The following is a 14,472-nucleotide window of genomic DNA, read 5'->3' as shown; positions in this document are numbered from 1 at the left end:
TCCCGCTGGCAACAGCAGTCACCCTTGGCAGCTGGCCTCTGCTGGGCCCCTGCTGAGCAGGCGCCGAGGCACCGTGCTGCTTCCCTGCTCTGCAGAGAGAGACGGAGGCCTGGCCCTTCGCAGCCCCCATCTAGCGGGAGGGTCTCGGTGTCCACTGTCTCTCCCAGTGGCCGACAGCCCAGGTGAGGGGCTGCCCGTGCCCGTCTGCCTCTGCTTCCGGCTCCCTTGGTGGCCACTGCACTGTGCACTTGCAGGGGCTGCCAAGCCACAGAAGCCAGGCCAGCCGGTCCCCTGCCTGTCAGCTGCTGACTCACAGGGGTCTTTGTCCCCATCAGCTGCAGAGGTGGCCTGCAGGCTCCAAGAAGCCACCAAGGCAGGGCCCTGTGGGCACACCCTGATGTCACCTGGTCCTGCAGACTGTGGTCACTGCACTTGGTGTCTGGGCCCAGCTGGCAGGAGTGGGAGAGGGCCGACGGGGTGGGGGGTGATGGTCAGGCCACTGTGCCCTAGAGGCTCTTCCGGCTGTGGAGGAGGAGGGTCTTGGGGGCAGGGACCCCCTTCAGCCTCACATTTCCCAGCCCAAGCAGGATACAAGTAAGGACATTTCCTTACGGAGCCCCAGAGTTTCTCCTTCACCCTGGAGCTCCCTCCAGGCAGCGCCTCTCAGCCCTTGTCCTCCCTGTGGAGAGCTGCTCTTGAAGTTGAAATCGTGGCACATGCAAAGGAAGAGGCTGGTTTGAGCCCCGCAGGCTCTGGCGGCTGCGTCCACACTTCCTGCTGTTTCTCACTCCCCACCCGGCCGCCATTCCTAACAGCTCTATTGAAATGTGACGCACGTTCCAGGTACCTCGTCCCTTTGAAGGGGGCAGTTCAGCGGCTTTTATGTCCACGGCTAGTGCAACCACTGTCACCCTTTGCAGAACGTTTTGATCCCCTCTCAAGGAAGCCCGAACCCTCTAGTTATCCATCACCCTGCTGTCTCCCGTGCCCTCAAACCCTCAGCCACCAGTCGGCTACTGCCTGCCTCTGTGGGTCCGTCTGTTGCGAGCATTTCCTGGAAAGGGAGTCCCGTGGCCTGTTCTGAGCATTTCCTGGGAGGGAGTCCCGTGGCCCATTACCAGCATTTCCTGGGAAGGGAGTCCTGTGGCCTTTGTGATTGGCTTTTCTCACTTCCCTTGTTCAAGTTTCACCCATGTGGTCGTAGGTGTCGGTGGTGTATTCCTTCTTGTGGCTGAAACACCCCAGTGTGCACGGCCGCATCTTATGTATCCAGTCATCAACTGGTGGACCTTGTGTTCCTTCTTGTGGCTGAAACACCCCACTGTCTGCACGGCCACATCTTACATATCCAGTCATCGGCTGATGGACATCTGGATGGTTTCCGCTTTGGGGCTGTTATGAACACAGCTGCCCTGAACATTCACGGACGAGTCTGTGTAGATGTGTGTGCAGTTCTCTCGGGGGTCTGCCTGGGACTGGGCCTGCTGGATCACATGGTAACCGTTTCACCATTGGAGGAACTGCCAGACTGTTCTCCAGGGCTGCCGCACACTAGGGTTCCAGTTTATCCCCATCCTCACCAACGTGTTGTTGCGTGACTTCCCGGCCGTCCTGGGGGTGCAAAGTGATACCTGGCTGTGATTTCACTTTCTGTCTCTGGATGCCGGATGATGCCGAGCAGCTTTTCATGTGTCTATTGAACTCATAGAAGTCTGTCTTCAGATGCCTTGCCCATTGTGACACTGGGTCCTCATAGGAGTCTGTCTGCAGACGCCTTGCCTATTGTGACACTGGGTCGTTTGCTGACAGTGCTTCATGTGTTGAGGTGTAAGTTCTTCGGGTATAGATTTGCAGACATTTTCTCCCATTCTGTGGCTTGTTTTTGCCTGTCACTGGCGTCCTTTGAAGCACAAGAGTTCTTAGTTTGGATGAAGTCTGATTACCTGTTTTTTTCTTTTGTTCCTTGTGCTTTGGGCTAAGAATTCTTTGTTAAATCCAAGGTTAGGAGGGTTTCCTCCTCTGTTTTCTTCCACAGGTTTTACGGTTGGGCTTTGCGTGGGTCTTGGATCCATTGTTACTTAGTTTTTGTTTATGGTGGGAGGCGGGGCCCAGCTTCATTATTTGGCATGCGCCAGCCCGTTGTCCCAGCAGCATTTGTTGAAAAGACTATTTTTCCCTATCGAAAGGTCTTAACACCTTTCTCAGAATCACTTAACATGAACGTGTGGTTGGTTCCTGGACTCTCCACTGTGGTGTTGGTCTGTACGTCGGTCGTCATGCCCACACCACACCATCCTGATTGCAGTGGCTTTGTAATAAGTCTTGAAATCAGGAGACTGAGTCTTCCTCCCGTGTTCCCCCTTTGCAAGCCTGTGGTGGCTCTTCTGAGCCCCTGCAGTTCCGTGTGAGTTTCAGAATCAGCTTATCAGTTCTTCAGGGAGGCCGGCTGAGTCCTGGGATTGTACAGAATGTGCAGATCAGCCCTGGGAGTCTCTGGTCCCGACAGCGCCGGGTCTTCTGATCCGAGACATGGGATGTTTCCTAATCACCTAGATCCCGCCTAGTTTCCTCCCATGCTGTTTTGCTGCCTGTGTGTTTGAAATGGCTCCTCTTGGTGGGGTGGGCGCAGGAGTGGTGCTGTTTGTATAGGACACAGGGCCGTCCTCCCATCCCGACACTCGGCTGCCCTGGAGACGGGCCTCAGCACAGGGCTCCCATTACCCCTGCACTTCCAGCACCTGCTGAAATGTGTGGCGCGCGGGCTCCGAGGCATGGAATGGTGTGCCTGACTCTGCGCTGCCCAGGCTGTGGTCACAGCAGCAGGCTGGAAGTTTGGCTGTCGCCCCCAGCCACCTTGGGGCACGGTCCTGTCTCACCTGGAGCAGAGGTCCTGGGCCCCCAGGGGCTCAGGCGTGGCCTCCCTCTGGAGGGGCCGGGAATGTCCCCTCCACGTGCTGAGTGTGGCCCAGGAGGCTCCTCTGTGGGATGCCAGCTGCTCCCACCGTGAGTGGCAGCTCCACCCCTGTGTTCACAGCTGTGCTGAGGGCATCCAGGGCCTGGAAATCATGTCAGATGGGCAGACAGGTGTGCGGGTGGATGGACTAAGGGAAGAAAGGAAGGATGGCAGGAACGAACACGTGGAGGTCAAGAGCCTGGCCCAGAATCACGGTGGGGACGTGAGCGGGTGGGTGGTGCCCAGTCTGCCCCTCCCGTGCTGCCTCTAGGGGCTCTGCCTTCTCCAGGCATTAGGCAGGGAAAGTCCCCTGAACTTACAGAAAGACGACTAGCTGCCTGGAATGTTGCCATCTGCACAGAGCCCTAGCGCCTGTCCTCCCACTTCCCTCACCCTCCTGGGAGGTGGGTTCTCCACGCCACCAGTTATGGAGCCCAGGCTTGTTCTCAGCCCTGGTCAGTGGTGCCATCGGCAGGTCGCTCCAGCCCCAGCCGCAGGTGCCCAGTGAATGCTCTCCGTGACCCAGGGCCTCCTGCTGCATGCAGGTGGAAGCCGGGCCACGGGAACCTGCGCCGACCTTGGCCTCACACTGTGGCTCCGGGAGAGCAGGACCTGGTGGTGCAGGCGTAGCGGCTGAGGAGGACAAGCCTGGGGGCTGGTCCCAGCCTGGACACGGTGGCTTTGCACACACCAAGCCTTCGCCCCCAGCGGGGCCAGCAGTGCAGGGCGCTGCACTGTTGGGGGCCAGAGGGTGACAGGATTGGTGTTTAAGAAGAACTTCTCAGTTTTATCTTTTCTGTTTTGATTTGGTTTCCTTCATCTCTACTGGCTTCTGCTTTTGGTCCTTAAATCCTCTAATATACAGAATTGTTTCCTGGACCTCAAGCCCCCCATCAGGGGGGAAACCTCATCCCAGGATGATGGGCCGGTCGCGGGGCACCCTGGCTGGGGGCTGGGGACTGGGGACTGGGGCTGTGCCTCTGGCTCTCGTTCCTGCCCGTGGAACGTTGAACGTTGCCAGGACATCCACCCTGGGGAACTTGACGTCCTCAGGCACTGCTGGGTCCAACGCCAGCGCTGGGCGCACCACCGCTGACCCCCCACCCCTCCTGCAAGTCCCCCTGTCTGCTAAGTAGGAGGATGCTGGGGCCAGGCGAGGCCTTGCTGGGCAGCCTGTAGGATGGTCACTACCTCCTCCCACCTGGAGGTCCCTTCAGGAGGTCCGCGGTGTTGAAGCCTGGGGAGGCAGAGGAGGGTGAGGCCTGCGGGGGGAGGAAGAGGAGGGTGAGGCCTGGGGGAGGAGGGTCTCACTGCTCTGGGTCAGAGGAGGGCTGAGTACACGCCGTGCGGCCTGGTTCTTGCCAGGGGTCAGCTGACTACAGCCCCGCCTGCTGTGCAGCCCCTAAACTAAGAACCGTTGTACATTTTTAAAGGGTTGAAGAAAATCAAAAGAAGAATATTTTGGGACACACGCGGGTTATCTGAAATTCAGATTCGTGTTTCCGTGCCCGCAGCTCCGTCAGCGGGGCCCATGCTGGCCTTGTGTGCCCTGCGGCTTTCTGGGTGCAGTTGCAGTGCTACGTGGTTAGGACGGGGGCAGGGTGACTGCACAGCCCCGTGACTGGCTGGTCTCCGCAGGAGGCGGCCCCACCCTCTGCCCACATCCTCCCTGGCTCCTCGAGGCTCCGTAGGATGGTGAAGAGGTTGAGATGCTGTCCAGCCCACAGAGGCCCCGGAAAGCCAGTGCCGCCCGTCAGAGGGGTCTCCTGAGTGCGTGTGGGTGGCTGGATTCTGCATACTGGGTTATCTTACCCCGGCTGTGAAAACTGGATGAAGTAGCAATCCTTTCAACCCCAAGAGTCTGTGATTCAGCCAGAGTTACAAGATGTCTCTTCATCCTCTGAGGTTTACAAGGTTCTCAGAAAACCTGTGAAGAGCTGCGCGGATCCTCTCCTGCCCCGGCCCAGCGGCAGGGCTGCCGCCTCCCTCTCCCCTGGGCCTGAGTGGGTGGATTTCCCCTCCCCTCCTCCTTCCCAGGAGAAGCACAGAGGGAGCGGCCAAGCGAGCCATGTCTGCAAACCCCGCTTCCCTCTGCGGCGGCCTCTGCCATCGTGCCATGGGGCCGGAGGTCCCTGGTCCAGGTCAGCATGTCCATCTCCACTGGCCTCTTCCATGAGGGGGGTGGCAGGGCCAGCAGTTAGCTTGTGTGACGTGATGTCAGGGGGATGTCTTAGAGTCCGGGGTGGCACCAGGAGGGGTGAGGTCTCTTCCCTTCTTCCCCATCCTCTCCTCTCTCCCTGTTGGAGGCACATTCTGGGCTCTGGGACCACGATTGCCCATGGCTGATGGGCTCCAGCCCCAGTGAGGTCCCCAGGGCACAGCCCAAGCCAGGCCTCGCCGTCCTTTGGGGACTTGGAGAGCAGTGGCCCACAGCAGCCTGAGCTCCTGGGAGGCTGGAGGCTTACTGCGCCCGGTCTCTTCACCCCGTGGGGTGTGTCCACACCGGCCTCTCCTGAGAGCGTGGGGTGATCTGAACACAGGATGTGTTTCCCTGTTCCCCTCTGGGAGATAGGACAGTGCGTGGGCAGAAGCCCCAGGGGTGGCAGGAACTCATTGCCAAAGGGGAGGAGGCCATTGCTATGCGTAGTGCTGGCCTGGCTTGCTGGGTCATGTCTGTGCCTGACATGACCCATGTCACGACCATGGTCATGTCTGTGCCTGAGGGACCGGGTGCCCATCCAGTCTCACTGCCCCACAGCTCACAGCCACGAGCTGCAGAATCTCAGCACTTGGCGGGAGCCCTGGCCCGTGTGTGTGCGTGTATGTGTGTGTGTGTGCGCCTCTGGCTCCAGCCCTGGCCCGTGTGTGTGTGCATGTGCCGTTGGCCCTGGCCCTGGCCCGTGTGTGTATGCGTGTGCCGCTGGCCCCGGCCCTGGCCCGTGTGTGTGTGTGTATGTGCATGCGTGCACCGTTGGCCCTGGCCCTGGCCTGTGTGTGTGTGTGTGTGTGTGTGCGCCGCTGGCTCCAGCCCTGGCCTGTGTGTGTGTGTGTGTGTGTGTGTGTATGTGTGTGCGTGCGCCGCTGGCCCCGGCCCTGGCCCGTGTGTGTGTGTGTATGTGCATGCGTGCACCGTTGGCCCTGGCCCTGGCCTGTGTGTGTGTGTGCGTGCGTGCACCGCTGGCCCCGGCCCTGGCCCGTGTGTGTGTGTATGTGCATGCGTGCACTGCTGGCCCTGGCCCTGGCCCATGTGTACGTGCGTGTGCTGTTAGCTTTGGCCCTGGCTTGTGTGTGTATGTGTGTGTGTGTGTGCGCCGCTGGTTCCGGCCCTGGCCTATGTGTGTGGGCGCTACTGGCCCCAGCCCTGGCCTGTGTGTGTGTGTGTGTGTGTGTATGTGCGTGCGTGTGCCGTTGGCCCCAGCCCTGGCCTGTGTGTGTGTGTGTGTGCGTGCGTGCACCGCTGGCCCCAGCCCTGGCCCATGTGTGTGTATATGTGCATGCGCGCACTGCTGGCCCCGGCCCTGGCCCATGTGTACATGCGTGTGCTGTTAGCTTTGGCCCTGGCTTGTGTGTGTGTGTGTGTGTGTGTGTGTGTGCGCGCCGCTGGTTCCGGCCCTGGCCTGTGTGTGTGTGTGTGTGGGCGCGCATGCGCCACTGGCCCCGGCCCGTGTGTGTGTGTGTGTGTATGTGTGTGCGTGTGCCACTGGCCCCGGCCCTGGCCTGTGTGTGTGTGTGTGTGCGCGCGCGTGTGTGCGCCACTGGCCCCAGCCCTGGCCCGTATGTACGTGCGTGTGCTGTTAGCTCTGGCCCTGGCTTGTGTGTGTGCTGCTGGTTCCGGCCCTGGCCCGTGTGTGTGGGCGCTACTGGCCCCAGCCCTGGCGTGTGTGTGTGTGTGCACGCGCGCCGCTGTCCCCGGCCCTGGCCCGTGTGTGTGTGCGCCTCTGGTCCCGGCCCTGGCCTGTGTGTGTGTGTGTGCGCCTCTGGCCTGTGTGTGTGTGTGTGTGTGTGCGTGTGCGCGCACGCGCCTCTGGTCCCGGCCCTGGCCCGTGTGTGTGTGTGCGCCTCTGGTCCCAGTCCTGGTCTGTGTGCGTGTGTGTGTGTGCGCGCACGCGCCTCTGGCCCCAGCCCTGGCCCATGTGTGTGTGTGTGTGTGCGCGCGCGTGCGCCTCTCGCCCCAGCCCTGGCCCATGTGTGTGTGCCTTTTCATATGTTTATCAGCTTTTTGGGTGTCTTTTTGGGTGTCTTTTTGGGAAGTGTCTACTCACATGTTTTGCAGATTTTTAGAGTGGGTTGTCTGACATGCCCTTGGTTATTTCTGACATGCCCTTGGTTATTTCTGACATGCCCTTGGTTATTTCTGACTTCTTCGTATGTTCTGGATCTGAACTCTTTCTCAGAAATGTGATTTTCAAACAGCACCTCCTGCTCTGTGGGTGCCTTTCCACTGTTTCAGTGGATGAAGTTCTTAATTTCTATAAGGTCAGTTGTACTCTTTTTTTTTTCTTTTACGGCCAGCACTTCCTGAACCCTGTTTGAGTAACCTGTGTCTACTCCCAGGAGACAGAATGTGGTGGAACTGATGTTTGTGTGTGATGTGAGGTCGGGGTCTCAGGTGTGCAGTGACCCTGCACCTCCCTGCTGGGGGCGGCTGATGTTTGTGTGTGGCGTGAGGTCGGGGTCTCGGGTGCGCAGTGACCCTGCACCTCCCTGCTGGGGGCGGCTGATGTTTGTGTGTGGCGTGAGGTCGGGGTCTCGGGTGCGCAGTGACCCTGCACCTCCCTGCTGGGGGCGGCTGATGTTTGTGTGTGGCGTGAGGTCGGGGTCTCGGGTGCGCAGTGACCCTGCACCTCCCTGCTGTGGGCGGCTGATGTTTGTGTGTGGCGTGAGGTCGGGGTCTCGGGTGCGCAGTGACCCTGCACCTCCCTGCTGGGGGCGGCTGATGTTTGTGTGTGGCGTGAGGTCGGGGTCTCGGGTGCGCAGTGACCCTGCACCTCCCTGCTGGGGGCGGCTGATGTTTGTGTGTGGCGTGAGGTCGGGGTCTCGGGTGCGCAGTGACCCTGCACCTCCCTGCTGGGGGCGGCTGATGTTTGTGTGTGGCGTGAGGTCGGGGTCTCGGGTGCGCAGTGACCCTGCACCTCCCTGCTGGGGGCGGCTGATGTTTGTGTGTGGCGTGAGGTCGGGGTCTCGGGTGCGCAGTGACCCTGCACCTCCCTGCTGTGGGCGGCTGATGTTTGTGTGTGGCGTGAGGTCGGGGTCTCGGGTGCGCAGTGACCCTGCACCTCCCTGCTGTGGGCGGCTGATGTTTGTGTGTGGCGTGAGGTCGGGGTCTCGGGTGCGCAGTGACCCTGCACCTCCCTGCTGTGGGCCGCTGATGTTTGTGTGTGGCGTGAGGTCGGGGTCTCGGGTGCGCAGTGACCCTGCACCTCCCTGCTGGGGGCGGCTGTCCCCTGCTGTGAGCGACTGTCCCCTGCTGTGAGTGGCCGTCCCTGCTGCAGGGCTGCATGGTGCTTGTTGCTGGGGGTCGGTCACCCACCACAGGTCAGCAGGCTGGGCCTCCAGGCGCACTCCTCCCTCAAGGATGCCACACACATCCTGGCCCTGGGTTTCGTGGGAACATCAGGTGGCGAGGCGCATTCCTGAGCCACCCACGCCGATGCCAGGCTCCCTCGCCTTCCATCTCTGTGTGGTTGACCTTGTTTCTCTTGTGGCACGGGGCACCTTCCAGGCTGGTAGGGAAGAGATGGGAACATGGGCCACACGGGCTCCCAGTCTCATCCCAGCCAGGAACCTCAGAGGAGAGGAAGCCTCCCTCCCGGGCACTGAGTGTGGAATTCCGGGAAGCACCGCACTTGGCTGAGCAAAGGCCGCATGTCCCCTCTCACCCTGTTCCTGTGGTTAGGCAGAAGGGACCCAGCAGGTGGCCAGGCCTTGGTCCTGCACCTGTCCACAGGGCACAGGGAAGGAGCCACTCCTTCCAGGAGAGATGGCTGCCAGGCAGGCTCAAGAAGACAAAAGAACTGAGCACTGTGCTGTGTGTGACCCGTGCTATGTGTCTTCCTGGGCCATGGTGACCCATGCTGCGTGTGACCCGGGCTGCGTGTGTGTCTGGGCCATGGTGACCTGTGCTGTGTGTGTTCCTGCAGGGTGACTATGACCAGAGCAGGACCAAAGTGCTGCACATGAGCCTGAACCCCACCAGTGTGGCCAGGCAGCGCCTGCGCGAGGACCACAGCCAGCTGCAGGCGGAGTGCGAGCGACTGCGCGGGCTCCTGCGCGCCATGGAGAGAGGAGGCACTGTCCCAGCCGACCTTGAGGCTGCCGCCGCGAGTCTGCCATCGTCCAAGGAGGTGGCAGGTAGGCACCCCCCACCCCCGGTCCCCGCCATCCTCGACCTTCCGTGGGTAGGTCCATCCGTGCGCCTTTGGGGCAGCCTCAGGCCATCACCTGCCTGTCATCCCCAGAGGGTTTGTCCTCCCCTGTGGGCAGCCGGGCCTGGTGGTTGCTGGGGCAGAGCACCCTGGCCCCGTGTCCCCATGGCCCCGTGGGGTTGTGCAAACAGGTGGAGCCATCCGAGTCTGCAGGCAGCTGTGGAGAAGCAAGGGGCTGAAATTTCAGGCCCTTAAACTAATTCGTATCATTTGTCAGTTCATATGTACCCCATTAATCACAAGTAAATCCAGTCCTCCACGAAAACAAGTCCATCTCTCACCAGCTTAAGTGTGCTTCGTGGCATCCAGAGAGCCCTTTGAGGCCAAGGCCTGTGGCGTCCCAGGGAAGAATGAGGCCTCCATGAGGGCCGGGGGGCCTGCCCACACCCTCCAGGTCTACGTGAGGCCCACGGCCTTTGGAACGCCAGCCTATCCCCTGATGTGGGGAGGTGGTGCTGGGGTCTGCCCACGCCAAGCCTCGGAGGGTGCTGCCGGGGCTGTGTCGACTCTGCAGGGTGCCCCTGAAGGAGCAGGGCTGGGAGTCCAGAGTCACTGTGCAGTCTGCACCCCCAGCGAGGCTGTGGGGCTCAGGAGACCCCTGCCCCCTGTGTTGCTCTCTGCTGTTGGAGGGAGCTGGGCACTGCCCCACGCTCCTGGTTCTGGGGGGACCTGGGGGAGGGTTCCCTGTCCAGCCCTTAGCAGCAGCCTGGAGCGTGGCCCGGCGTCCCCTTGCTCCTGTGTTTGAGCCACCTGGCTGCCAGCCCCCTCCCTTGGGGGTGTCTGCAGGCTCATCTGTGTTGGGGCCTGGAGGCTGCTGCTTTCTGGCCTTTGGCATCTTGAGTTGATTTCAGACTCAGCTTTCATCCGATGATACCTTCTTCTGTTTCTTCCCACCTACTTGCCATCGCGCCCTGTACTGTGGGAGAGCATTCCCTGTGAGCGTGCAGGTGCAGAGGTTGTGTGGCAGTGACTTGTCCGCTTCCCACAGCCCAGCACCCAGGCTGATGTATCAGGAGTGATTGTCCTCTGCCCCGCTCCTTTGTGGGGAGGGTCTTAGGTGGGGTCTTCCCTCCCTCTTGTGCCCCACCCCCATAAGCCAAGACTGCCCTGAGTCTGGGCGCACCCTGCCGGCAGGTAGGGGCTTAGTGGCTGGCCAGCGGGTGGTCTGCCCTCCTGGAGTAGTATGGTGGGGTTGGAGGACAAAAGCCAGAAGGGGGGGCCTGTGTTGCCAGATTGAGGGGCGAGCTGATGGCAGTCGGGGGCTCCTTTCCAGCTCCCCACCTGCACAAGGGCTGCTCCCGGTCTCCACTGTGGCTGTGAGGGCCTGAGCCCCCATGTCCCCAGCCCCCTTTCTGGTCCAGCCATGGCTCCCTCTCCGCCCTGCATTCTGCAGGTGTTATTGGCAAGTTTCGGAGCTGAGGATGCAGACTTGGAGCCATATTTTTAGGTGGCTCTGCACCCTGGGAGAGGATTTGGGAAGGGGCCTTCCATCCCCTGCCGTCACGGGCCTGTGCCTTGGCTGTGCACCCATTCGCTTGTCTGTTTGTTCCCCTGTTGTCTGGGTATCTGCCCGTCTCGGGTTTGCCCGTCTGTTCCTTCCCCTGTTGTCTGGGTATCTGCCCGTCTCGGGTTTGCCCATCTGTTCGTTCCCTTGTTGTCTGGGTCTCTGCCCGTCTCGGGTTCGCCCGTCTGTTTGTCCCCCTGTTGTCTGGGTCTCTGCCCGTCTCGGGTTCGCCCGTCTGTTCGTTCACCTGTTGTCTGGGTCTCTGCCTGTCTCGGGTTTGCCCATCTGTTTGTTCCCCTGTTGTCTGGGTGTCTGCCTGTCTCAGGTTCGCTCGTGTGTTCGTTCACCTGTTGTCTGGGTCTCTGCGCATCTCGGGTTCGCCCGTCTGTTCCTTCCCTTTTTGTCTGGGTCTCTGCCTGACTCGGGTTCGCCCATCTGTTCGTTCCCCTGTTGTCTGGGTGTCTGCCCGTCTCGGGTTCGCCTGTCTGTTCGTTCCCCTGTTGTCTGGGTCTCTGCCTGTCTCGGGTTCGCTCGTGTGTTTGTTCCCCTGTTGTCTGGGTCTCTGCGCATCTCGGGTTCACCTGTCTGTTCCTTTCCTTGTTGTCTGGGTCTCTGCCTGTCTCGGGTTCGCTCGTGTGTTTGTTCACCTGTTATCTGGGTCTCTGCACATCTTGGGTTCGCCCGTCTGTTCATTAACCTCTTGTCTGGGTCTCTGCGCGTCTCAGGCATGCGGGTGGTCGGCATCTGGCTGTGACAGGTGCCTGGGCCATGGCTGATTGGGAGTGGGGGGTGCGAAGAGGCGTGTCCGAGCTGACCATGGAGAAGTCAGGGCCAGCGTGGTCTGGAAGCAGGAAGGGGAGGATGAGCAGAGGCCTGGGATAGGCGGGGCCGCGCCACATGGCGCCACCAGGAGGTGAGGGTGGGTCGGGCGTCCAGGCCCCAGTGGCTGATGCAGCTCGTGTCTGTGCCCCCAAAAATCACAGTGTTGGTGGCCTCTGTTTTATGTAAGGCCTAACCCCACAGAGGGAGAGGATACAGAGGCAGACTTTTGGAGTCTGGAATTGGCGGGTGAGCAGTGGAAGGACTGAGTAGACTTGGGAAACTGGAATCTAAGCCGGCGGTGGGTGGAGCTGAGAACCCGCCTGAGTTACACCTCAAAACTCCAACGCAGCCCAGGAACTGGCTGCAAGTGGCGTTAGGGGAGGGATGCCACTGACTGAAGCACAGTGGATCTGGAGGCTTGAATGCTGAATTAAGAGATGGGTCCCCGGAACCATCTGTCCATCTGTGTGCCCTGGGCAGTTGCCGCTCCCCAGGAAAGATGAAGACTCCAAAACAAGCCAGCAGTTTATTCTTGGAGCAGTGTTACTTAAAGTGCAGTACCCAGGTCGGCCGCTGCCTCCCTGGGAGCCTCTTAGAAATGTGGATTCTCAGGTCTCATCTCAGACTTGCTCAGCCAGAGGCCTGGGGGCGGCCGGCAGTCTGTGCTAGGCAGCCCTACAGACCCCGCGGATGCTCAGCGCGTTTGTGGACCGCTGCTCTGGAGAGGGCTGGCGAGGTCCCTGGACAGACCCAAGTCAGGACAACAGGCTTGAACTGAGCCCGGATTGATAGATGCAGGTGTGGGCCTGGATCGCACACCCCCGCCACGTGCCCTGCAGAACACGGGCAGCAGGTGTGACCCTGTAGGCCATGGTGGAAAGACCTCCCTGTGGATCTGAGCAGCCCAGAAGGACCTGGCGTTGGCAGTTCCCCAGCTCGACAGCTCCCATGGATCGCTCCCTGGGGAAAACCGTGGCAGACGGCTCCATGCTCCTACCCGGAGTATCCCTGGGCCCCTAGTGCCCTCCACTAGTGAGGAGCTGATACCCAGGGATTGTCAGACAGCCCAAGGGAAAGGACAGGAAACGAGCAGGGAAAACAGAGCACAGCGAAACACAGAGAAACACAGTGTCAGCGGGGAGGGAACCCACTGTCCCAGCAAAGAAAATCTCCAAAAACTGTCTCCTGGATCTCCTCAGAGAGAAGACGGGGCTTCAGCAACCAAACAACAGGGCAGCTTAACACACGCCAAGAGAAAGCAGTGAGCAGGGGGAAGGCAAAAGTAGGGAACAGTGAATGGAAATCTAAGAAGATTTGTAAAGTAACGTTGAGAAAGTCTGAAAGTAAAGACAACGAGATGGAAAACAGGAGAAGAGAGGTAAGAACATTAGAGGTACAGCCCACTGTCTGAATGACAGGAACATGGAAGGAGGGAACAGGGAAAAAGCAGATGATAACAGAAGTGCCTCAAGGACGTCTCCCTGAAGGAAGGACGCAGCTCCCTGCCTCCCGGGAGAGGCTCAGACTGGGCTGTCTGTGGTTGGGGATAGACCCACACAGTGTGCGGCAGCATGAAGATTCAGGACACAGGACGAAAGGAAGACCCTGAGAACTTCAGAGAAGAAACACAGAGGTCACTTGTCAAAGGATCCGGGATCAGTCATCTAGTGTTTCCTAGCAGCAGCACCTCCGAGTTTCCAGCAGAGTGACCTGCATCTCGGGATCTCATAGCCCCCTAGCCCCACATCAGGTCTGAAGGAAGAAGTACGGGCATCTGCAGGGTTCAAGGCCTTAAAAACTTGACTGCCCCACACCGTCTCTCAGGAAGCTGGCAGAGGATGCACTCCCAAAGGATGAGGGAGTAAACCAGGAAAGAGCGTGGCTGTGGCACGCAGAGCAGACCACAGGGGCTTCTGCCGCGGAAGCAGAGAAGGAGGCCTCAGGCCTGGGGAGCAGCCGGCAGGGGCCAGAACGGGCCAGAGGTTCTGGGATATAGAGCAGAGAAGGAAGCCTTAGGCCTGGGGAGCAGCTGGCAGGGGCCAGAACGGGCCAGAGTTTCTGGGATATAGAGCAGAGAAGGAAGCCCCCAGCCTGGGCAGCCTCCAGTGGGGGCTGGAACCCACCAGAGGTTCTAGGACAGAACCTGGTGCGTTGGGTGTCATGATGCGGACCGGAGCTTTCCACACGTGTGTGCCAGGCGTGGGCTGCCATGGACGTTGGTCCCCAGGTCCCTGGGTCACTCTTTGGCAGCCTCCTCCTTCCCTGTGTGCCACACACATTTCTCAGGTTTTAGGTTTGCTGCCCCGCACAAAAAGACTGGGAAGCACCTGTGTAGACAGCTGGCAAAGAGGGACGGCTGACAAGAGCCATGAGCACCTAGAAGGCTGAGTGCGTGGGAAGCAGGTCGATCGTTGGCTCTGGGGACAGCAGAGTTGCATGAGAAGCAGCAGTGTCCGTGCTTTCTGAGCTGGCCCTGAGCAGCCTCACACAGTCGTAAGGGAGCTGAGGCCTGATCTGAACACAGCCCTGAGCCTCATGTTAAGAAAGGGGACCGGGAGGAGGGAGACGCGTGTTGCAGGGCGGGAGGGAGGGAGAGCTGAAGCCTCGCGGTCTCTCGGGAAGTCAGCAGGACGTCCGAGCTCTCAAGTCCAGAAGGAGCCACAGGAATGTGTATTCCAGAGAAATGCAGTTAATACCGACATGATCGGCTGAGAGGTGAACATGGTGGACTCTGGAGAGAAAGGAAGGAAATGAGAAGTGTGGAGACC

At 60.2% G+C, this 14,472-nt stretch overlaps 1 protein-coding gene across 10 annotated transcripts in view; it reads left to right on the top strand.

The window, feature by feature from the left end:
- MAD1L1 (mitotic arrest deficient 1 like 1) overlaps positions 1 to 14,472 on the top strand; it is a 432,704-nt gene that overhangs the window by 297,037 nt on the left and 121,195 nt on the right. For 9 of the 10 annotated variants that reach the window (XM_518933.9, XM_003318210.6, XM_054687323.2 and 6 more), the window contains one exon: positions 9,094 to 9,304. In XM_518933.9, coding sequence (XP_518933.3) covers positions 9,094 to 9,304 — 211 coding nt within the window. Of the gene's footprint in view, positions 1 to 4,611; positions 5,095 to 9,093; positions 9,305 to 14,472 lie in introns of those variants that run through there. The other variant, XM_016957007.4, reaches the window with a different exon arrangement.

The sequence above is a fragment of the Pan troglodytes genome, chromosome 6, assembly GCF_028858775.2.
Source record: "Pan troglodytes isolate AG18354 chromosome 6, NHGRI_mPanTro3-v2.0_pri, whole genome shotgun sequence".
In the NCBI taxonomy this organism is placed as follows: domain Eukaryota; kingdom Metazoa; phylum Chordata; class Mammalia; order Primates; family Hominidae; genus Pan; species Pan troglodytes.
The sequence above is the reverse complement of the archived record's forward strand: the minus strand, read 5'-3'. Positions and strand labels throughout refer to the sequence as shown.